Source organism: Oncorhynchus masou, chromosome 32 (assembly GCF_036934945.1).
Source record: "Oncorhynchus masou masou isolate Uvic2021 chromosome 32, UVic_Omas_1.1, whole genome shotgun sequence".
In the NCBI taxonomy this organism is placed as follows: Eukaryota; Metazoa; Chordata; class Actinopteri; order Salmoniformes; family Salmonidae; genus Oncorhynchus; species Oncorhynchus masou.
Window position 1 is genome coordinate 16,883,687 of NC_088243.1, and position 25,488 is coordinate 16,909,174.

The 25,488-nt window shown below is 42.1% G+C and overlaps 1 protein-coding gene across 2 annotated transcripts in view; it reads left to right on the plus strand.

Annotated features, from left to right (window-relative positions):
* LOC135525633 (tyrosine-protein kinase receptor TYRO3-like) overlaps positions 1–25,488 on the plus strand; it is a 40,119-nt gene that overhangs the window by 11,913 nt on the left and 2,718 nt on the right. The window contains exons 5-16 of one of the 2 annotated variants that reach the window (XM_064953373.1): positions 1,980–2,066; positions 2,273–2,388; positions 2,888–3,068; positions 4,937–5,079; positions 6,760–6,898; positions 8,540–8,666; positions 9,075–9,169; positions 15,765–15,860; positions 18,003–18,086; positions 18,524–18,616; positions 19,505–19,626; positions 20,937–21,046. In XM_064953373.1, the coding sequence (XP_064809445.1) occupies positions 1,980–2,066; positions 2,273–2,388; positions 2,888–3,068; positions 4,937–5,079; positions 6,760–6,898; positions 8,540–8,666; positions 9,075–9,169; positions 15,765–15,860; positions 18,003–18,086; positions 18,524–18,616; positions 19,505–19,626; positions 20,937–21,046 (1,393 nt within the window). The remainder of the gene's footprint in view (positions 1–1,979; positions 2,067–2,272; positions 2,389–2,887; positions 3,069–4,936; positions 5,080–6,759; positions 6,899–8,539; positions 8,667–9,074; positions 9,170–15,764; positions 15,861–18,002; positions 18,087–18,523; positions 18,617–19,504; positions 19,627–20,936; positions 21,047–25,488) is intronic. The other variant, XM_064953374.1, reaches the window with a different exon arrangement.

Here is a 25,488-nt window from a genome sequence, read left to right on the forward strand (position 1 = left end):
CATTCTCTCTACTATTATTCTGACATTTCACATTCTTAAAATAAAGTGGTGATCCTAACTGACCTAAAACAGGGATTTTTTAACTAGGATTAAATGTCAGGAATTGTGAAAAACTGAGTTTAAATACATTTGGCTAAGGTGTATGTAAACTTCCGACTTCAATTGTATCTACTGCAGCCCTCATCCTCCACATACAACACCTGTTCTGCCAGTCACATTCTGGTAAAGGTCCCCAAAGCACACACATCCCTGGGTCGCTCGTCTTTTCAGTTCGCTGCAGCTAATGACTGGACCGAGCTGCAGCAAACACTCCAACTGGACAGTTTTATCTCCATCTCTTCATTCAAAGACTCAATCATGGACACTCTTACTGACAGTTGTGGCTGCTTTATATGATGTATTGTCGTCTCTACCTTCTTGCCCTTTGTACTGTTGTCTGTGCCCAATAATTTTTGTACCATGTTTTGTGCTGCTACCATGTTATGTTGCTACCATGTTGTTGTCATGTTGTGTTGCTGCCTTTCTATGTTATCTTAGGTCTCTCTTTATGTAGTGTTGTCTCTCTTGCCGTGATGTGTGTTTTGTCCTATATTTTTATTTAATCCCAGCCCCGGTCCCCACAGGAGGCCTTTTACCTTCTGGTAGGCCGTCATTGTAAATAACAATTTGTTCTTAACTGACTTGCCTAGTTAAATAAGGTTGAATAAAAAAATTAAAATACATTCTTTAATGAGCGTACGCACAGCACTGAATGTTTGACTTTTTTTATATATATATATATATATATATATAGAGGGGAAACCAATGACCTCACCTGCCATATAGTGTTTCCCCTCATGTGAAAGGACAAATGTCTTGACCTGAGATTGGAAATGTGTTGTAATTGGTTGAAAACACATAAAAGTGTACGAGTTTTGTTTGACACTAGCCAGTCCTCTGTCACATCCCATCCACAGAAGTAAATTGACTGGATTTTTCATTAGTTGTGTTTTATTCCGTTCTTGTGATATGCAAGCTTTTCATGTTAGTGTCTCTCCTCTTTAATTTCTCCTTTTATGTTGAGCTGGTTCTGTTTCAGTAATAAGGAGCCCCCTACACTCTGCCATGTAACTGGACCTGCCTGGCCCTTTCATCTCATTCATCTCAATCAACACTGCTGACCAGAACCTCTCATTATAAGGTTGTGTCCCAAATGGAATCATATTCCCAATGTAGTGCACTACTTTTGACCAGGGCCCATAGAACTCTGGTCAAATGTAGTGCACTATATAGGGAAAAGGGTTCCTTTTGGGTGCATACAAATAGTTTGCTGCTAAGTGCCAACTCTGAGTCAGGAATGCGGCAGCCACATAGTCAACTTAACAGGCGTTGATGTTTTCCTATCTGTGAGAGTAACCAGAAACGTTTTAGCCCAGCTGATGGTTCTCTGTTATGACTCTGACATGTTTTTTTTGTGATCGTCAGTTAGTTGATGAATAACCAGGCAGTGTCCCACAGTGCCTGGTAGTAATCACTGTACAGTACACACACAAACACCCGCCTTTCTGTTAACATATTTGCCATGAAGGATTAGACCAAGGACATTTATTTAATGGAGGGATACAACAGGCTTGTCATGACAGTCTAGTTAAGGAGTTATTCATTGTGCTGACCTTGTTTCCTTGTGTAGTTTCAGTAGCTGGTTTGTTCAAATTGGTAGTGCCAAAATCTATTTGATCCTTAAGAGCCAAGTGTACTACAAACACTCACAGCACTTCATATACAGTACTCCACTCTGGTATGCATTGCCTACTGTCCAGTGTGTGAAAATTGCTCATTTACATTGGAGAAAGACTGTTGGTCAGGCATAATTGCAGGGGACTGGTTTAGCACTCTCTTTTGGCATAAACTGGCAGCTTACCTTTTAAAAAGGCTCTGGCATGCTGTTGAGTACATCACATCATCGAGTACACCATGTCTCCCTCCTCTGTTCCCTGTAGGTGTTAATAACAGCATCAAGTTCTACTGTGAAGCCAAGAATGCCAGAGGTATCTCAGTATCTCGAACAGGCACTGTGCACATTAAAGGTGAGAAATTCATGAATAATCAATGCTGTCATGAGTGTGACTAAGTCATTTTTCAGATTAGAATACGCTGCTTGATAAAGACTGGTTAGTCAATGCACGTTACAGTATGCTGCTGTAATTTAGCTAGGCTTATCGGCCCCGAGTCCAGCTTCTGTTCACAGTTGGATGTTTGTAAATCTAAAACCCTGTTCTTTAATTGACTGCAGTCCTCCCAGCAGCCCCTAAAGGTGTGCAGGTGGTCCACATGGTGGAGAACAATGTCACGCTGGCCTGGAGCCCAGGCTTCACTGGACACTCTGACCTGTCAGCCTGCACCATCCAGGTACAGTAACTAAGACTGAACCAACACCACTGAGATGTCCTGTGTCAGTACTAAGTTCATATAACCTAAATCTTACATTTCGATTTTCAATAAAGCAACCATAATATGCAGTTGATAAATGAGTTATTATTACGAAATGTGGTGGTTGTTGTCAGTGCTATTTTAAGATGGGAGTGACAACCATCAGAATTCCATTAAAGCCGTGGATGAATGTTTGGCCTAGACTGAGATAATGAAAACCACATACCCATTTTTTAAACATTTAAGACAGCCTGAGTATTTAGACCTCAGTTTCAATATTGGAATGAAAGAATTTGGCAATGGAAACATGACGATTTTTAAAGAGATACTTCGAGATTTTGGCAACGGCCCTTTATCTACTTCCCCATGAACTCATGGATACCATGTTAATGTCTCTGTGTCCAGTATGAAGGAATTTAGAGGTAGTTTTGCCAGCTAATGCTAAACTACCGCTAACTTCCTTCCATACCTTTTACAGATGTCTAAGAACTCTGGGAGGAAGGTGGAAGTTCGAGACCAGCGTGTGAAGGTTCCACCGTTCCAACAGATCCTCAATGGGCTGAGCTGCTACTCCAACTACAGCGTTAGAGTGTGCTGTGACAATGAGGTGGGGACATCCCCGTTCTCTGGCTGGCTGGACTTTCAGACACCAGAAGCAGGTGTGCATCCAGTCACTAGAATAGATGATGACATATCTGGGGCTGAACAGGGCTGAGTTCCAAATGGCACCCTATTCCTATGGGCCCGGGTCAAAAGTAGTGCACTATAAAGGGAATAGGGTGCCATTTGGGACTTAGCCCTTTTGTTCATCAACTGTTGTTTTTGTTGTCATTTTCTACCAACTGCACTCACATCATCAGCTGGACATCAATAGCATGTGACGATCCATGCAACAGTATGGCGAGTAGCAACCTTATCACAATGAGAACATAATGATTCTCTGTGTTTGTGGCCCTCTATGTCTCACAGCCCCACAGATGACCTTTCAAAGTTGTTACTCTGTCAAAGTAACATGAAACATTTAGAGATGGTTAAGCAGACACAGATTAACCCAAATCTTGGACCAAAAAGAATTTGAAGGAGATTCTCCATTAAGTTGTCTTTTTAGTCTAGGACTAAGCATTAGCTTAATCTTTGTCTGGGAATCCACCCCTTCATGTTCATATAGGATACAGTCTAAGTTTCAGTTTTAAATGAGGGTTGTTAAGATAAGTGGGACAGGCGTTTGAGTTTCGAGGTGATCATGGGAGCTCGTCTAAGGGGAGCAGTGGAGTGGGGGTTTCTGGTGGCGACCTTGTTTGTATGTTTGTAAACTGCCAGTGCTGGACACAGGCCAGTGGATTCCAGTCCCACTTGTACAATGAACCATTGTGCATGCCCTCAATCCATATCAATGTGCTGCACTGCTGAACTAAACCCTGTTGTCTCATTGTCGACACACGCTGGTCAAGGAGGCCACTGCAGGAACGATTGGGGTCTCATTTTAGGGTGACCTGAAGCCGGTCTCAATTTGCTTCGGGATTATCTACTTTCCCAGAGTCAGATGAACTTGTGGATACCATTTTTATGTCTGTGTGCATTATGAAGGAAGTTAGAAGTAGTTTCGCAAGCTATTGCTAACTAGCAATGACTGGAAGTCTATGGATATCTACTAGCATGATAGTAGATACCCATAGACTTCCAGTAAATACCCATAGACTTCCAGTAAATACCCATAGACGTCCAGTAAATACCCATAGACGTCCAGTAAATACCCATAGACGTCCAGTAAATACCCATAGACGTCCAGTAAATACCCATAGACGTCCAGTAAATACCCATAGACGTCCAGTAAATACCCATAGACGTCCAGTAAATACCCATAGACGTCCAGTAAATACCCATAGACGTCCAGTAAATACCCATAGACGTACAGTAAATACCCATAGACGTCCAGTAAATACCCATAGACGTCCAGTAAATACCCATAGACGTCCAGTAAATACCCATAGACTTAGTCATTGCGCTAAAGCTAGTTAGCATTGGCTTGCAAAACTACCTCGAACTTCCTTCATACTGGACACAGAGACAAACATTTTTTATCCACAAGTTCATCTGACGGCTGGAGTAGATAAAGGGCCTCATTGCCAAAATCCCGAAGTATACCTTAATCTTGGCCCTTTCCCTTATATCCCATTCAGTGTTTAATAGTCACATGTGCAGGGTTGCAGGTGTGATTGGAGGGTACAATGAAAATCTTAGGCTCCGAGCTCCAACATGCAGGACTAAGTTAAATAAAATAATGAAAATTATTTAAAAAATAATAATCTGTAGCAGCGATTAATGAATAAATGTCCATATGTTTGCAGAAGTGGAAGCAATAATGCTTATACCTATCCAGACCCTTTAGATCTGTTAACGTTTTTTTAAGGATTAGGACCAAGGGTGTGATGTCAGCATGGACATATACAATGGCAACCCCGTATTGTTCTTTGATGAAATGTAAAGTATTGTCGTGAAACTGTCCCTGTGTCTTCTTTCTTCCTAGTGCCCTCTGCTGCCCCCCGGAACCTGACCTTTGAACTAACTGAACAGCATCTGTCCCTGAACTGGGCGAGCTTGGACGACAATGAGTTGCAGGGGAAACTGATGGCCTACAAAGTCCAGTGGAACCTGGGAGGAGAGGGACAGGTTCAGACCCATACACCTATACACACTGAAGGAATCTCGTATATACCTCAGATGATAGCAAAAGCTGCAGGAAGAAAATAAACTGAAGAAAATAGTCTCTGGCTGTGCAGATCAATACACATTTCAGTAATTTAATATGCCAAATTCTCAGTCACAGTAGACATTGGTCAGTGGAGCATACAATAACCACAGCCAGCCGACACCAGTCTTCAGCTGCTGTCAACAATCTACTTCTTATTAATTACAATCCCTATGTTTCTGTTATTATGGAATGTGGTACATTACAGTATGACTATGTTCACAATCCAATGGCCATACCAGAAGTTTCTATGGCCATACCAGAAGTCTCTATGGCCATACCAGAAGTTTCTATGGCCATACCAGAAGTTTCTATGGCCATACCAGAAGTTTCTATGGCCATACCAGAAGTCTCTATGGCCATACCAGAAGTCTCTGTGGCCATACCAGAAGTCTCTGTGGCCATACCAGAAGTCTCTATGGCCATACCAGAAGTCTCTATGGCCATACCAGAAGTCTCTATGGCCATACCAGAAGTCTCTATGGCCATACTAGGGGTTTAGTTGTTTTTAATAGGGACATTGCTATAGAAGATGGGTCAATAGTCTTTTTACTCTCCTTTCTATGACTCCCAATCTGTCAGGTGTTCAGGTGAGATATCTAAACGCTTTGAGCTCGCTACATGTGATCTGTTTTTTTCTTTCTTGGCCACTAGAATTGTATAATGACCATACAGTGCCTCCAGAAAGTATTCGCGCAGATGTGTTGTCACTGGCCTAGACACACAGTACCTCATAACGTCAAAGTGGAAATACGGTTTTTGAAAATGTTACACATTCATTAAAAATAAAGCTGAAATGTCTTGGATCAATAAGTATTCAACCCTTTTATTATGGCAACACTAAATACATTCAGGAGTAAAAATGTGCTTAACAAGTCGCATAAGTTGCATGGACTCACTCCAAGTCATGATATTTGAATGACTACCTCATCTCTGTACCCCACACATACAATTACCACAAAGACCAGGGATAAGGGCACCTATTGGTACATGGGTTAAAAAGAAAAGAAAAAAAGAAGACACTGAATATCACTTTGAGCATGGGGAAGTTATTAAATACACTTTGGATGGTGTATCAATACACCCAGTCACTACAAAGATACAGGCGTCCTTCCTAACTCAGAGAGGAAAGAAACCACTCAGGGATTTCACCATGATGCCAAAACATTTATTACAGTGTATTAATGTCTGTGATAGGAGAACTGAGGATGGATCAACAACATTATAGTTACTCCACAATACTAACCTAATTGACAGAGTGAAAAAACAAGGAAGTCTGTACATAATACAAATATATATAAAAAAAAGCATTTTGTTTGCAACAAGGCATTAAAGTAATACTGCAAAAAATGTGACAAAGCAATTCACTTTTTCTCTTGAATACAAAGTGTTATATTTGGGGCAAATACAACACATTACTGAGTACCACTCTCCATATTTTGTTCGATGTGGTGTCAAAGCATGTGTGTCTCTGTGATAAAAGGCCAGCACTTACTTGGATCTAATTTGCAATGGAAGCTTTGTTTTTAAGTTTCTTAAACTCAAAGCAATACGTCTTAATAGAACACACATTAACATACGTTTTGGTTGTTGTGTTCCAGGAGGCGTTGCTCTTTAAAGAGAACATGGCCCACCTGTCTGGTGGAGGTCGTTTCTTCAACGCCACCTTCCAGGTGTCGGCGTGTACAGTGGCTGGCTGTGGGCCCTGGAGCCAGCCTGTACTGGTCATGCCCGCCTCAGGTCAGTGAGCCCTTCTGTCACGCGACCGCAATCAGTCCCTCTGTCACGCTGGTTGTGTACACTTGACACTTACATGCGACTGCTACTATCAGAATACAAAGATCGTATTGAAAAGACAAACAAGTGGCATTGTGGTCAGATTGTGTTCAGATCTGACTGACCACTTCAGGTGGTCAGGGACGCATTGAGGAGAGATCCACCTGCAGTCGAGACCCAATCAGGCTTCAGAGAGTGTACAGTGGGAAACGTCATCAGCACTTCGCCAACACAAGTCTCCTGAAAACTTGTGTTTTGGAAGTGAAAGACTCATTAAATGTTGGAGGAAATACATTCCTAGCATGTGAGGAACGTGTTTCCTGGCTTCATAAATGCTAGCTAATTAGGAAAACAATTTCTTGTTTGGCTAGAGTTATGCTAACCTGTTTGCAATCCCTTTAGCTTTGCTGGCTGGCTGGCTGGCTACAGAGGTTAGTTGGTTAGTTAGCTATAGTAGATGGCTACTGCCATCAAGTTGTGTTATCGAATTGAGTCTTTTCCACCGTTTGCATACTGGCATTTCAATATAACCTAGGAAAAGGGAATCCAGACACAATGTGGACACATTTAAATGTAGACGTACGACGTGTTGGGGAATTCCATTATCATAACTCTATGATCAGAATACAAAATCTGTATGAACTGTCAAGTCTAAAAACGGCCTCTGTCACTATCCACTATTAGTCCCTCTGTCACTATTAGTCCCTCTGTCACTTTTAGTCCCTCTGTCACTATCCACTATTAGTCCCTCTGTCACTATTAGTCCCTCTGTCACTATCCACTATTAGTCCCTCTGTTACTATTAGTCCCTCTGTCCACTATTAGTCCCTCTGTCCACTATTAGTCCCTCTGTCACTATTAGTCCCTCTGTCCACTATTAGTCCCTCTGTCCACTATTAGTCCCTCTGTCCACTATTAGTCCCTCTGTCCACTATTAGTCCCTCTGTCACTATTAGTCCCTCTGTCCACTATTAGTCCCTCTGTCCACTATTAGTCCCTCTGTCACTATTAGTCCCTCTGTCACTATTAGTCCCTCTGTCATTATCCACTATTAGTCCCTCTGTCACTATCCAACATTAGTCCCTCTGTCACTATTAGTCCCTCTGTCACTATCCACTATTAGTCCCTCTGTCACTATTAGTTCCTCTGTCACTATCCAACATTAGTCCCTCTGTCACTATTAGTCGCTCTGTCACTATCCAACATTAGTCCCTCTGTCACTATTAGTCCCTCTGTCACTATCCAACATTAGTCCCTCTGTCACTATCCAACATTAGTCCCTCTGTCACTATTAGTCCCTCTGTCACTATCCAACATTAGTCCCTCTGTCACTATTAGTCCCTCTGTCACTATCCAACATTAGTCCCTCTGTCACTATCCAACATTAGTCCCTCTGTCACTATTAGTCCCTCTGTCACTATCCAACATTAGTCCCTCTGTCACTATCCAACATTAGTCCCTCTGTCACTATTATGTCCTCTGTCACTATCCACTAGTAGTCTAGTTGTTTTGAAATCTATGCTCCAAATTTGAAGGTGACACGGCTTTGTGTTGTATGTAAAGCTAGTTTGTTATACTGTGTGTGTGTGTTTATGTTCCACAAAGCAGTGGCAGCCCAGACTCAGAGAGGCCATATGTGGGTGGGTCTGTTGCTGGGCCTGCTGGTGGCCACCATGGTAGGGCTTCTCCTGACAGTCCTAGTGCACCGCAGAGGGAAGGAAACACAGTTTGGGTAGGCTATGATTGTCTCTCTCTCTCTACTAGAATACAGCCATTCATACTGTACATATCTCTAGACATCATTTTTAGGGTGATAAGGATTTATATGGGCTGAAAGCAGCGTACCACCCCTTCACATAGAGGCAGATTTTTTTGCAGTATATACCAGAATCTGAGGCATTGTTTGAATACTTTGACAGCATCCTTCTTCACTTCTTTCTTCTGAGCTGACATGATTGGATAAGGAAAAGCAAGGTTTCCACGAGATTCCCTTCAACGATGTTTTGGTCTGATCAGTGGAATATCTCTAGGAAGGGAGGAAGGATGCATTCTAGAAGTATTTGAACACAGGGGCAATGTATCTCCAAGGTTACAACACCAACGTAAAGATGGGATAATAGGGCTCTGCTTGTCCTTGCAGGTCTGTGTTCAAGCCACCGGGGACCGAGAGCACAGTCTCCTTCACTGCAGCCAGGTCATTCAACAGGACCTGCTCTGAGCTCCCAGAATCCACCTGTAAGTAAAGTCAGTCATGTTTGGCTTGTAGCCTCCACAAATAAATGTTTCTCTATTGACACATATGGCACAAGCACTACAGTGCGGTTGCATCCGAAATGGCACACTATTCCCTATATACAGTGCCTTGCGAAAGTATTCGGCCCCCTTGAACTTTGCGACCTTTTGCCACATTTCAGGCTTCAAACATAAAGATATAAAACTGTATTTTTTTGTGAAGAATCAACAACAAGTGGGACACAATCATGAAGTGGAATGACATTTATTGGATATTTCAAACTTTTTTAACAAATCAAAAACTGAAAAATTGGGCGTGCAAAATGATTCAGCCCCCTTAACCTCTTACATCTATGGGGGCGCTATTTCATTTTTGGATGAAAAACGTTCCCGTTTTAAACAAGATATTTTGTCACAAAAAGATGCTCGACTATGCATATAATTGATAGCTTTCGAAAGAAAACACTCTGACGTGTCCAGAACTACCAAGATATTCTCTGTGCGTGCCCTAGAACGTGAGCTTCAGGCAAAACCAAGATGAGATGGCATCCAGGAAATGAGCAGGATTTTTGAGGCTCTGTTTTCCATTGTCTCCTTATATGGCTGTGAATGCGAGAGGAATGAGCCTGCCCTTTCTGTCGTTTCCCCAAGGTGTCTGCAGCATTGTGACGTATTTGTAGGCAGATCATTGGAAGATTGACCATAAGAGACCACATTTACCAGGTGTCCGCCCGGTGTCCTGCGCCGAAATTGGTGCGCAAAAGTCACCTGCCAGTATTTTTCCATGGGATACAGAGAGGAAAGCAAGCTTCCACGAACTGCATATCAATGAAGAGATATGTGAAAAAACACCTTGAGGATTGATTCCAAACAACGTTTGCCATGTTTCGGTCGATATTATGTAGTTAATCCGGAAAAAGTTTTACGTTGTAGGTGACTGAATTTTCGGTTCGTTTCGGTAGCCAGACGCAATGTAGAAAACGGAACGATTTCTCCTACACACAGACGCTTTCAGGAAAAACTGCGCATTTGGTATGTAACTGAGAGTCTCCTCATTGAAAACATCAGAAGCTCTTCAAAGGTAAATGATTTTATTTATTTGGTTATCTGGTTTTTGTGAAAATGTTGCGTGCTAAATGCTACTCAAAATGCTATGCTAGCTTTGCATACTCTTACACAAATTAGTCAATTTCTATGGTTCAAAAGCATATTTTGAAAATCTGAGATGACAGTGTTGTTAAGAAAAGGCTAAGCTTGAGAGCAGACGCATTATTTTCATTTTATTTGCGATTTTCAGAAATCGTTAACGTTGCGTTATGCTAATGAGCCTGAGGCTTTAGTCACAAACCCGGATCCGGGATGGGGAGTTTCAAGAAGTTAAGTTAATACTTTGTAGCGCCACCTTTTGCTGCGATTACAGCTGTAAGTCGCTTGGGATATGTCTCTATCAGTTTTGCACATCGAGAGACTGACATTTTTTCCCATTCCTCCTTGCAAAACAGCTCGAGCTCAGTGAGGTTGGATGGAGAGCATTTGTGAACAGCAGTTTTCAGTTCTTTCCACAGATTCTCGATTGGATTCAGGTCTGGACTTTGACTTGGCCATTCTAACACCTGGATATGTTTATTTTTGAACCATTCCATTGTAGATTTTGCTTTATGTTTTGGATCAAATCAAAATCAAATCAAATTTATTTATATAGCCCTTCGTACATCAGCTGATATCTCAAAGTGCTGTACAGAAACCCAGCCTAAAACCCCAAACAGCAAGCAATGCAGGTGTAGAAGCACGGTGGCTAGGAAAAACTCCCTAGAAAAGCCAAAACCTAGGAAGAAACCTAGAGAGGAACCAGGCTATGTGGGGTGGCCAGTCCTCTTCTGGCTGTGCCGGGTAGAGATTATAACAGAACATGGCCAAGATGTTCAAATGTTCATAAATGACCAGCATGGTCGAATAATAATAAGGCAGAACAGTTGAAACTGGAGCAGCAGCACGGCCAGGTGGACTGGGGACAGCAAGGAGTCATCATGTCAAGTAGTCCTGGGGCATGGTCCTAGGGCTCAGGTCAGTTGAAACTGGAGCAGCAGCACGGCCAGGTGGACTGGGGACAGCAAGGAGTCATCATGTCAGGTAGTCCTGGGGCATGGTCCTAGGGCTCAGGTCCTCCGAGAGAGAGAAGGAGAGAATTAGAGAACGCACACTTAGATTCACACAGGACACCGAATTGGACAGGAGAAGTACTCCAGATATAACAAACTGACCCCAGCCCCCGACACATAAACTACTGCAGCATAAATACTGGAGGCTGAGACAGGAGGGGTCAGGAGACACTGTGGCCCCACCCGAGGACACCCCCGGACAGGGCCAAACAGGAAGGATATAACCCCACCCACTTTGCCAAAGCACAGCCCCCACACCACTGGAGGGATATCTTCAACCACCAACTTACCATCCTGAGACAAAGCTGAGTATAGCCCGCAAAGATCTCCGCCACGGCACAACCCAAGGGGGGGGGCGCCAACCCAGACAGGATGACCACATCAGTGAATCAACCCACTCAGGTGACGCACCCCCTCCAGGGACGGCATGAGAGAGCCCCAGCAAGCCAGTGACTCAGCCCCTGTAATAGGGTTAGAGGCAGAGAATCCCAGTGGAAAGAGGGGAACCGGCCAGGCAGAGACAGCAAGGGTGGTTCGTTGCTCCAGAGCCTTTCCGTTCACCTTCCCACTCCTGGGCCAGACTACACTCAATCATATGACCCACTGAAGAGATGAGTCTTCAGTAAAGACTTAAAGGTTGAGACCGAGTTTGCGTCTCTGACATGGGTAGGCAGACCGTTCCATAAAAATGGAGCTCTATAGGAGAAAGCCCTGCCTCCAGCTGTTTGCTTAGAAATTCTAGGGACAATTAGGAGGCCTGCGTCTTGTGACCGTAGCGTACGTGTAGGTATGTACGGCAGGACCAAATCAGAGAGATAGGTAGGAGCAAGCCCATGCAATGCTTTGTAGGTTAGCAGTAAAACCTTGAAATCAGCCCTTGCTTTGACAGGAAGCCAGTGTAGGGAGGCTAGCACTGGAGTAATATGATCAAATTTTTTGGTTCTAGTCAGGATTCTAGCAGCCGTATTTAGCACTAACTGAAGTTTATTTAGTGCTTTATCCGGGTAGCCGGAAAGTAGAGCATTGCAGTAGTCTAACCTAGAAGTGACAAAAGCATGGATTAATTTTTCTGCATCATTTTTGGACAGAAAGTTTCTGATTTTTGCAATGTTACGTAGATGGAAAAAAGCTGTCCTTGAAATGGTCTTGATATGTTCTTCAAAAGAGAGATCAGGGTCCAGAGTAACGCCGAGGTCCTTCACAGTTTTATTTGAGATAACTGTACAACCATTAAGATTAATTGTCAGATTCAACAGAAGATCTCTTTGTTTCTTGGGACCTAGAACAAGCATCTCTGTTTTATCCGAGTTTAAAAGTAGAAAGTTTGCTGCCATCCACTTCCTTATGTCTGAAACACATGCTTCTAGCGAGGGCAATTTTGGGGCTTCACCATGTTTCATTGAAATGTACAGCTGTGTATCATCCGCATAGCAGTGAAAGTTAACATTATGTTTTCGAATAACATCCCCAAGAGGTAAAATATATAGTGAAAACAACAGCGGTCCTAAAACGGAACCTTGAGGAACACCGAAATTTACAGTTGATTTGTCAGAGGACAAACCATCCACAGAGACAAACTGATATCTTTCCGACAGATAAGATCTAAACCAGGCCAGAACTTGTCCGTGTAGACCAATTTGGGTTTCCAATCTCTCCAAAAGAATGTGGTGATCGATGGTATCAAAAGCAGCACTAAGGTCTAGGAGCACGAGGACAGATGCAGAGCCTCGGTCCGATGCCATTAAAATGTCATTTACCACCTTCACAAGTGCCGTCTCAGTGCTATGATGGGGTCTAAAACCAGACTGAAGCATTTCATATACATTGTTTGTCTTCAGGAAGGCAGTGAGTTGCTGAGCAACAGCCTTTTCTAAGATTTTTGAGAGGAATGGAAGATTCGATATAGGCCGATAGTTTTTTATATTTTCTGGGTCAAGGTTTGGCTTTTTCAAGAGAGGCTTTATTACTGCCACTTTTAGTGAGTTTGGTACACATCCGGTGGATAGAGAGCCGTTTATTATGTTCAACATAGGAGGGCCAAGCACAGGAAGCAGCTCTTTCAGTAGTTTAGTTGGAATAGGGTCCAGTAAGCAGCTTGAAGGTTTAGAGGCCATGATTATTTTCATCATTGTGTCAAGAGATATAGTACTAAAACACTTGAGCGTCTCTCTTGATCCTAGGTCCACGCAGAGTTGTGCAGACTCAGGACAACTGAGCTTTGAAGGAATACGCAGATTTAAAGAGGAGTCTGTAATTTGCTTTCTAATAATCATAATTTTTTCCTCAAAGAAGTTCATGAATTTATCACTGCTAAAGTGAAAGTCATCCTCTCTTGGGGAATGCTGCTTTTTAGTTAGCTTTGCGACCGTATCAAAAAGGAATTTTGGATTGTTCTTATTGTCCTCAATTAAGTTAGAAAAATAGGATGATCGAGCAGCAGTAAGGGCTCTTCGGTACTGCACGGTACTGTCTTTCCAAGCTAGACGGAAGACTTCCAGTTTGGTGTGGCGCCATTTCCGTTCCAATTTTCTGGAAGCTTGCTTCAGAGCTCGGGTATTTTCTGTGTACCAGGGAGCTAGTTTCTTATGAGAAATGTTTTTAGTTTTTAGGGGTGCAACTGCATCTAGGGTATTGCGCAAGGTTAAATTGAGTTCCTCAGTTAGGTGGTTAACTGATTTTTGTCCTCTGGTGTCATTGGGTAGACAGAGGGAATCTGGAAGGACATCAAGGAATCTTTGTGTTGTCTGTGAATTTATAGCACGACTTTTGATGTTCCTTGGTTGGGGTCTGAGCAGATTATTTGTTGCAATTGCAAACGTAATAAAATGGTGGTCCGATAGTCCTGGATTATGAGGAAAAACATTAAGATCCACAACATTTATTCCATGGGACAAAACTAGGTCCAGCGTATGACTGTGACAATGAGTGGGTCCAGAGACATGTTGGACAAAACCCACTGAGTCGATGATGGCTCCAAAAGCCTTTTGGAGTGGGTCTGTGGACTTTTCCATGTGAATATTAAAGTCACCAAAGATTAGAATATTATCTGCTATGACTACAAGGTCCGATAGGAATTCAGGGAACTCAGTGAGGAACGCTGTATATGACCCAGGAGGCCTGTAAACAGTAGCTATAAAAAGTGATTGAGTAGTCTGCATAGATTTCATGACTAGAAGCTCAAAAGACGAAAACGTCATTGTCTTGTTGGAAGACAAATCTCCGTCCCAGTCTCAGGTCTTTTGCAGACTCCATCAGGTTTTCTTCCAGAATGGTCCTGTATTTGGCTCCATCCATCTTCCCATCAATTTTAACCATCTTCCCTGTCCCTGCTGAAGAAATGCAGGCCCAAACCATGATGCTGCCACCACCATGTTTGACAGTGGGGATGGTGTGTTCAAGGTGATGAGCTGTGTTGCTTTTACGCCAAACATAACATTTTGCATTGTTGCCAAAAAGTTCAATTTTGGTTTCATCTGACCAGAGGACCTTCTTCCACATGTTTGGTGTGTCTCCCAGGTGGCTTGTGGCAAACTTTAAATGACATTTTTTATGGATATCTTTAAGAAATGGCTTTCTTCTTGCCACTCTTCCATAAAGGCCAGATTTGTGCAATATACGACTGATTGTTGTCTTATGGACAGTCTCCCACCTCAGCTGTAGATCTCTGCAGTTCATCCAGAGTGATCATGGGTCTCTTGGCTGCATTTCTGATCAGTCTTCTCCTTGTATGAGCTGAAAGTTTAGAGGGACGGCCAGGTCTTGGTAGATTTGCAATGGTCTGATACTCCTTCCATTTCAATATTATTGCTTGCACAGTGCTCCTTGGGATGTTTAAAGCTTGGGAAATCTTTTTGTATCCAAATCCGGCTTTAAACTTCTTCACAACAGTATCTCGGACCTGCCTGGTGTGTTCCTTGTTCTTCATGATGCTCTCTGCGCTTTTAACGGACCTCTGAGACTATCACAGTGCATGTGCATTTATACGGAGACTTGATTACACACAGGTGGATTGTATTTATCATCATTAGTCATTTAGGTCAACATTGGATCATTCAGAGATCCTCACTGAACTTCTGGAGAGAGTTTGCTGCACTGAAAGTAAAGGGGCTGAATAATTTTGAACGCCCAATTTTTCAGTTTTTGATTTGTTAAAAAAGTTTGAAATATCCAATAAATGTCGTTCCACTTCATGATTGTGTCCCACTTGTTGTTGATTCTTCACAAAAAAATACAGTTTTATATCTTTATGTTTGAAGCCTGAAATGTGGCAAAAGGTCGCAAAGTTCAAGGGGGCCGAATACTTTCGCAAGGCACTGTAGTGCACTACTTTTGACCAGAACCTTTTGGGCCCACTACATAGGCAAAAAGGTGCCTCTATTGACCTGTATTGTAGTGGACCTGGGTTGTGAATAATGAATTGTATCTCTGTCTTCCATCAGTGGACAGCTTGGGTATCAACGACGATCTGAAGGCCAAGCTTCAAGACGTTCTGATCCCAGAAAGGCTACTGACCCTCGGACACATCTTGGGAAAAGGTTGGTGGGACATCCTATGTTTATTTCACTTAGCTGTGCTCAACATATAAAGTACATGTAGATAGAAATCCTTTACAATGTATTGTTTGATGCTGCAATGTGCAAAATCAAATCAGTTTATTGGTTGCGTACATAAATTTACAGATGTTATTGCAGGTGCAGCGAAATGCTTGTTTTCTAGCTCCAACAGTGTAGTAATATCTAGCAGTAATATAATATCCTCACCCCCACAGTGACCATGCCTGTACATACATTTCCCAACCAGAAGCAATAGATGACAGGCAACATCTGCACTGAGCTAAAGGCTCTCGCTGTCACTTTCAATGAGCGGGACACTAATCCGGACACTTGTAAGAAATCCAGCTATGCCCTTTGACGAACCATCAAACAGACAAAGTGTCAATACAGGATCAAGATTGAATCCTACTACACTAACTCTGACGTTCGTCACATGTAGCAGGGCTTGCAAACTATCACAGATTACAAAGGGAAACCCAGCTGTGAGCTGTCTAGTGACGCGAGCCTACCAGTCCAGCTAAATACGTTCTATGTGCGCTTCGAGGCTAGGAACACTGAACTATGCATGAGAGCATCAGCTATTCCAGATGACTGTGATCACCCTCTCCTTAGCTGATGGATGACCTTTAAACAGGTTAACATTCACAAGGCCACAGGGCCATCCGGATTACCAGGACGAGTACTCAGAGCATGCGCAGACCAACTGGCAAGTGTCTAAACCAACATTTTCAACCTCTCCCTGTCCGAGTCTGTAATACCAACATGTTTTAAGCAGACCACCATAGTCCCTGTGCCCAAGAACACCAAGGTAACCTGCGTAAATGACTACTGACCCGTAGCACACACGTCTGTAGCCATGAAATGCTTTGAAAGGCTGGTCATGGCTCACATCAACACCATCCTCCCAGACACCCTGGACCCACTCCAATTCACATACCACCCCAACATATCCACAACATATGACGCAATCTCTATTGCACTCCACACTGCCCACTGATCATTGTCTTGTTGGAAGCTGAACCTTCACCCCAGTCTGAGATCCTTAGCACTCTGGAGCAGGTTTTCATCAGGGATCTCTCTGTACTTTGCTCCATTTATCTTTCCCTGGATCCTGACTAATCTCCAAGTCCCTGTCGCTAAAAAACATCCCCACAGCATGATGCTTCCACCACCATGCTTCTCCTCCGATTGCTCAGTTTGGCTGGGCGGTCAGCTCTATGAAGAGTCTTGGTGGTTCCAAACTTCTTCCATTTAAGAATGATGGAGGCTACTGTGTTCTTGGGGACCTTCAATGCTGCAATCAAAATGTTTTTGGTACCCTTCCTCAAATCTGTGCCTCGACACAATCCTGTCTCGGAGCTCTATGGATCATTCCTTCGACATCCTGGCTTGGTTTTTACTCTGACATGCACTGTCAACTGTGGGGCCTTATATAGACAGGTGTGTGCCTTTTTCAAATCATGCCCAATCAATTAAATTTACCACAGGTGGACTCCAATCAAGTAGTAGAACCATCTCAAGGATGATCAATGGAAACAGGATGCACCTGAGCTCAGTCTCATAGCAAAGGGTCTGAATACTTATGTAAATAAGGTTTCTGTTTATTTTCAACACATTTGCAACAATTTCTAAAAACCTGTTTTTGCTTTGTCATTGTGGGGTATTTTGTGTAGATTGAGGGAAAAAAATGTAATCCGTTTTAGAATAAGGCTGTAACGTAACAAAGTGGAAAAAGTCAATGGGTCTGAATAGTTTCCGAAGGCACATATAGTACTACCTCAGCTACCTCCTAGCCGTGCACATGGACTTTGTACTGGTAACCCGTGTAAATAACCAAGTTATCGTTACTGTATATTTATTCCTGATTATTTTTCTATGTATTCCTCATTATTATTATTTCTATTTATTCTCTTTGCATTGTTGGGAAGGACAAGCATTCCACTGTTGGTCTACACCTGTTTATGAAGCATGTGATTTTTTAAAATTTGAAATAGAGCATTTACAAAAGTCTGGCATTGCCTATAACCATAACTGTGTATTGCTAAATAACAAGACAATGTCTGTATTATATTTTGGAATATGTTGAGTTGTTTGAGGAGTAACGTGCCAGTGATGTCTGTTTAGGTGAGTTTGGCTCAGTGCGTGAGGCCTTCCTAAAGATGGAGGACAGCACTGTACAACAGAAGGTTGCAGTGAAGGTGCTAAAAAGTGAGACTTTTACATTTTAACTGCCTTTTATATAATCATAATTTAGCAGATTTATATAGTGCTTTTCTACCAACGTACGAACTCAAAGCGCTTTACATAGTAGGGGGAAACTCCCCTCATCCACCACCAATGTGTAGCACCCACCTGGGTGAAGCACGGCGACCATTTTGGTGCCCGAACGCTCACCACACATCAGCTATCATGTGGAGAGGTGAGGATTGATATATACCAATTAGGAATGAGGGGGATGATTTGATGGCCATGATGTAATGGGGCCAAGTTTGGAATTTAGCCATGATCCAGGGTTAACAGCCCTGTTCTTATGAGTGGGTCCGTGGATAATACATTGATACACATGATAATTGTACCTGTATAATGTGAACTAATAAGTCCTTGGAAGTTATGATAATTTATGTTCTCTGTCCTTTTTACATCAGCGGATATCAACTCATCATGTGATATTGAGCAGTGCCTGAAAGAGGCTGCTTACATGAAGGACTTCCACCATCCAAATGTCATCCAGCTCATTGGTTAGTGGCAGTGAAGACACATTTTACTTCTGCCGACTCACTTCAATTAAATCTAACTTTATTTATATCCTTAGGCATTGTCAGATTCCAAATAATAACAGCTTGCACATATAATACAACCACAACAAGTAAGGCTACTTAGGATCAGAAACGGAGTGTTTTAAGAGTTGCCCATCAATCAATGTTCTTTGACCAGGGCCGGCCCTAGTCTTATGGGGGCCCTAAGCTAGATTTGGTTGGAGGAGCCCCCACCTCATGGCAAAACATTTGTGTCCCCCCTCTTGACGTGGAGAGAAAAACATATTACGCTTTTAGTTAATTTCCTGCAATTTTGCACATTTTACCAAGGTGTATAGAGAAACTGTTGCAGTTTTAAATTAAGTTAACTGTAATTCTACAGATTTTACGATGGTCTGACATTTTTATTTATTTACATTTTATAAAGAATTTCATGCAATTCTACTCATTTTGCCATAGGGTGGTTATCTCATATAATGAGTGAAAATGACAAAAAATCAATGGGGGCAACCTAGAGGTCAGGGCCCCTGGGCGAGTGCCCTGTCTGTATTCAGCCATGATAGCTGGTTAGACAAACTACTCATCTAAAAATTGTTAGTTGACATGGCTAATTGAGTGACTGTCAGTAACTGACATAACAAGAGAAACTGCTGATGCACAACCACAGTTTTAAATTGCACCTGGTGTATTCTACTAATCTTACTCTCATTAGTGAGTTCCTAAACACTAAAGGGGGGGTGGTTAGGTTGGGGGTCCCCGAGCAGTCTGCGGCCCTAAGCGACCATTTATGTCACTTATGCCTGGAGCTGGCCCTGGCTTCGACTGACTTGTTCTGCTGAGTTGTTGATTGAATATACTTTTATTCTCTAGGAGTGAGTTTGCACAGGAGGCCTCAGCAACGGTTGCCCATCCCCATGGTTATCCTGCCCTTCATGAAGCATGGGGATCTTCACACCTTTCTGCTCATGTCCCGCCTTGGAGACGAGCCCTTTGTGAGTAGTCACCTATACATTTTATACACACTTGTATGCATACTAAAATAGATAGCCACTTCAGGGACACAAACACTCGGTGGCCAGTTTATTAGGTATACTCATCTAGTACAGGGTCGGACCCCTTTTCCTCCAGAACCGCCTGAATTCTTCAAGGCATAGAAACGTTGCTCAATTGGTATCAAGGGACCTATCGTGTGCCAGGAAAACATTCACCACACCATTACACCAACAGCCTGTAAGATTGACACCAGGCAAGATGAGGCCATGGACTTATGCCGCAAAAGCCAAATCCTGACTCTGCCATCAAGAACGGGGATTCATCAGACAAGGCAATCTTTTTCCACTCCTCAGTTGTCCAATGTTGGTGATTGCCTTCCCATTTTAGCTGCTTCTTGTTGTTTTTAGCTGATAGGAGTGGAACCCAGTGTGGTAGTCTACTGCAATAGCCCATCCGTAATAAGGACCGACGAGTTGTGTTCCAAATTGCCGTTCTGCACACCACTGTTGTACTGCCCCGTTATTTGCCTGTTTGTGGCCCACCTGTTAGCTTGCACAATTCTTGCCATTCTCCTTCAACCTCTCTCATCAACGAGCTGTTTTCACACACAGGACTTCCGCTGACTGGATGTTTTTTCTCTCTCGCACCATTCTCGGTAAACCCTAGACACTGTGGTGCATGAAAAGCCCAGGACGACGCGCGTGTCACTGACGAACATACGTAGGTCACTTATTTTGCCCATTCTAATGTTCAATCGAACAGTAACTGAATACCTGTCTGCTTGCTTTTTTAGCAAATCACGCCCACGTGACCCACTGTCTGTAGGAGAGCACCATTTTCATGAACAGGGTTGGTGAACCTAAAACTGGCCACTGAGTGTATATTGATACAAACAGTAACACAAACAGTTACTTTATACAACGGGTGGATCTAATCCTGAATGCTGATGGATTAATACCGCATTCCAGCAGGTGTCTATTCCACCGTTACCACCAGCTAAATCTATGACATTAAAATGCCGATTTACTCTGTTCCATCCACTGTCTCATCAGCCCATCCAGGCAATTTATAAACTTGATCTCCACAATAAAAATATATGCATCTAGACATTCTTACATTCAAGGTCTTCCACTGTTAGTTGTCAGTTTAGATGCATGTTTAAATCATTCCATAATTTCCTGTTATAGACTATACTGGAAAGACAAGTCTTAGTGGGGTCAAATATTTTTTTTCCGGGACACTTTCTAATTGATGCATATCTTCAAATCATGTTTTAACAAAGTAATGTTGCCGTCTCTCCCTCACACAGACAGTGTCACTGCAGATGCTCATTCAGTTTATGTTGGACATCGCTCGTGGAATGGAGTACCTGAGCAACAAAAGCATCATACACAGGGATCTGGCTGCACGCAACTGCATGTGAGTGAATTACCAGCAGAGTAGACAGTGGCTCCATCTCAAATGGTACCCTATTCCCTATAAAGGGCATTACTTTCTATCAGAGCTTAATGTGCTTAATGTGGTATCAACACTGGGAGGCTTGCTCTCTGATCCCATGTACAATCTCCTGTTGTTGTGCAAGGCACTTAAGTCCCACAAAGTAGAATACCGGTTAGACAACTGAAAAAACACGTGGTCAACCCTCAGTCTGGAGAGATACTTGATGTACAGGCTTTTGATCCAGCCCTGCTCAAACACAGAGCCAGTTTATCAAGGTCCAGTTGGGCAGATAATCTCTACAATATGGTTTGTTAGAGGGGGGCTGGAATAAAGGCCTGTACATACATTAGCTCTCCTGGAGGACGGCTGATCACCCTTGATGAAAAATATTACAACCAAATACATTTTATGCCTTTTGAAATAAATCGCTCATTCAATTTATCAAAGATCAAGTGGCTGTTGTTGGCTACAAATCTTTTTATTCAGCTGAAGCAAACCCACAAATTTTCTTCAGGAAATGTACCTTTTCTAGTTAAGTTTATAAGCTAACTTGGTGTTTACTCTGCAGGCTGACTAGCATCTTGAGTTGAATGTCCCATACAGTGGATGCTCAAAATCAACTGGAAGTATCTACAAAAAAATTACTGTTTGCGATTCACAAATTATTATTTTGATTCACTGCAATTGAACCAAAACCCAACTAATACAATGTTGAAGTGAATAATTCCTTTCATCCCCAAAAATTGTTAGTCTGTAGAAAGTATTTGGGGACATGACGAAAACATGAATACATGCTAATAATAGTTCAACAGTTAGTGCAGGGGTTTTTCACTCGGGGGGGGGGGGCTCCTTCCAGCATTGGGGAACATCCTGTGCCTCCCCATTACTATTTCTATGGGCACAGGCACTGTTCATGACACAAACTGTGCACACCCCTTCTTTCAATTCTATACATTTTGCCATGTGTATTCATGTGATATGAGTGACAAAAAAAGTATAATATCTATAAACAAAAACAAATCTAAAAATAAACGTTAGCTGACATGGGCTAGTTGATCTGGACAGTTCTTACAAGTTATAAATGGCTCTCTAAGGTATGCAATGACTGACAAGAGGAACTGATGATGCACTACCCAATTTCGAAATTGCACCTTGTGCATTCTACTATTACAACTTTCAAGAGTAAGTTTAAAGCCGGAATGAGAGTTCCTTAAAAACATTTTTTTAATATATCTACAGTGCCTTCGGAAAATATTCAGCCCCCTTGACTTTTTCCACATTTTGTTACGTTACAGCCTTATTAAAAAAGGAATTAAATAAATACAAATATTCAGCAATCTACACACACTACCCCATAATGACAAAGCAAAAACACGTTTTTAGACATTTTTGCTAATTTACAAAATACTTTTTACATAAGTATTCAGACTCTTTGCTATGAGAATCGAAATTGAGCTCAAGTGCATCCTGTTTCCATTGATCATACTTAAGATAAAGTCCACCTTTGGTAAATTCAATTGATTGGACATGATTTGGAAAGGCACACACCTGTCTATATAAGGTCCTACAGTTGACAGTGCATGTCAGAGCAGAAACCAAGCCATGAGGTCGAAGGAACTGTCCTTAGAGCTCAGAGACAGGATTGTGTCGAGGCACAGATCTGGGGAAGGGTACCAAAACATTTCTGCAACTTTGAAGATTCCCAAGAACACAGTGCCCTCCATCATTCGTAAATGAAAGATGTTTGGAACCACAAAGAGACTTACGAGAGCTGGCTGTCCGGGAAAACTGAGCTATCGGGGGTGAAGGACCATGGTCAGGGAGGGGACCAAGAACCCGATGGTCACTCTAGAGTTCCTCTTTGGAGATGGGAGAACCTTCCAGAAGGACAACCATCTCTGCAGCACTCCACCAATCAGGCCTTTATGGTAGAGTGGCTAGACAGAAGCCACTCCTCAGTAAAAAGCACATGACAGCCCGCTTGGAGTTTGCCAAAAAGGCACCTACAGGACTCTCAGGCTATGACAAACAAGACAGGTGGATTGTATTTATCATCATTAGTCATTTAGGTCAACATTGGATCATTCAGAGATCCTCACTGAACTTCTGGAGAGAGTTTGCTGCACTGAAAGTGAAGGGGCTGAATAATTTTGCACGCCCAATTTTTCAGTTTTTGATTTGTTAAAAAAGTTTGAAATATCCAATAAATGTCGTTCCACTTCATGATTGTGTCCCACTTGTTGTTGATTCTTCACAAAAAAATACAGTTTTATATCTTTGTTTGAAGCCTGAAATGTGGCAAAAGGTCGCAAAGTTCAAGGGGGCCGAATACTTTCGCAAGGCACTGTATATATAGCACCGGTCAACAGTTTGGACACGCCTACTTATTCAAGGGTTTGTCTTTATTTTTTACTATTTTATATATTTGCACACTCTTGCCATGAGTGTGCAAAGCTGTCATCAAGGTGTGGCTACTTTGATTTGTTTAACACTTTTTTGGTTACTACATGATTCCATATGTGTTATTTCATAGTTTGGAAGTTTTCACTATTATTCTACAATGTAGAAAATTGCTTAAATAAAGAAAAACCCTGGAACGAGTAGATGTCCAGACTTTTGACTGGTACTGTATGTACAGTTTAAGTCTGAAGTTTACATACACAAGTTGGAGTCATTAAAACGTGTTTTTCAACCACTCCACAAATTTCTTGTTAACAACCTATAGTTTTGGCAAGTCTGTTAGCACATCTACTTTGTGCATGACACAAGTCATTTTTCCAACCATTGTTTACAGACAGATTATTTCACTTTTAATTCCAGTGGGTCAGAAGTTTACATACACTAAGTTGACAGCTTGGAAAATTCCAGAAAATGATGTCATGGCTTTAGAAGCTTCTGATAGGCTAATTGACATCATTTGAGTCAATTGGAGGTGTGCGTGTGGGTGTATTTCAAGGCCTACCTTCAAACTTGGTGCCTCTTTGCTTGACATTGGGGGAAAATCAAAAAAATCAGCCAAGACCTCAAAAAAAAAAAATTTGGGGCTCAAGTCTGGTTCATCCTTGGGAGCAATTTCCACAGCCCTGAAGGTACCACGTTCATCTGTACAAACAATAGCATATGCAAGTATAAACACCATGGGACCACGCAGCCGTCATTCCGCTCAGGAAGAAGATGCGTTCTGTCTCCAAGTGATGAAAGCACGTTGATGGGAAAAGTGCAAATCAATCCCAGAACAACAGCAAAGGACCTTGTGAAGATGCTGGAGGAAACAGTTACAAAAGTATCTATATCCACAGTAAAACAAGTCCTATATCGACATAACCTAAAAGGCCACTCTGCAAGGAAGAAACCACTGCTCCAAAACCACCATAAAAAAAGCCAGACTACAGTTTGCAACTGCACATGGGGACAAAGATCATACTTTTTGTAGCAATGTCCTCTGGTCTGATGAAACAAAAATAGAACTCTTTGGCCATAATGACCATTGTTATGTTTGGAGGAAAAAGGGGGATGCTTGCAAGCCGAAGAACACCATCCCAAACGTGAAGCACGGGGATGGCAGCATCATATTGTGGGAGTGCTTTGCTGCAGGAGGGACTGGTGCACTTCACAAAATAGATGGCATCATGAGGGAAGGAAAATTATGTGTATATATTGAAGCAACATCTCAAAACATCAGTCAGGAAGTTAAAGCTTGGTCGCAAATGGGTCTTCCAAATGAACAATGACCTGAAGCATACTTCCCAAGTTGTGGCAAAATGGCTTAAGGACAACAAAATCAAGGTATTGGAGTAGCCATTACAAAGCCCTGACCTCACCTCTATAGTTGTGGGCAGAACTGAAAAAGCGTGTGCCTACAAACCTGACTCAGTTACACCAGCTCTGTTAGGAGGAATGGGCCAAAATTCACCCAACTTATTGTGGGAAGCTTGTGGAAGGCTACCTAAAAAGTTTGAACCAAGTTACAACATTTAAAGGCAATGCTACCAAATACTAATTGAGTATATGTAAACTTCTGACCCACTGGGAATGTGATGAAAGAAATAAAAGCTGAAATAAATAATTCTCTCTACTATTATTCTGACATTTCACATTCTTAAAGTAAAGTGGTGATCCTAACTGACCTAAAACAGAATTTTTCTAGGATTAAATGTCAGGAACTGTGAACAATTGAGTTTAAATGTATTTGGCTAAGGTGTATTTAAACTTCCGACTTCATATTTTTGTACATTATGTGTATGTACAGTTGAAGTCGGAAGTTGACATACACCTTAGCCAAATACATTTAAACTTAATTTCATAATTCCTGACATTTAATCATAGTAAAAATAATTGGCTAAAGTGTCATTTTGATCCTGACTGATATGTTGATAAAATATGTACAAACTATTCCTAATAAATAAATTTAATTTACAAAA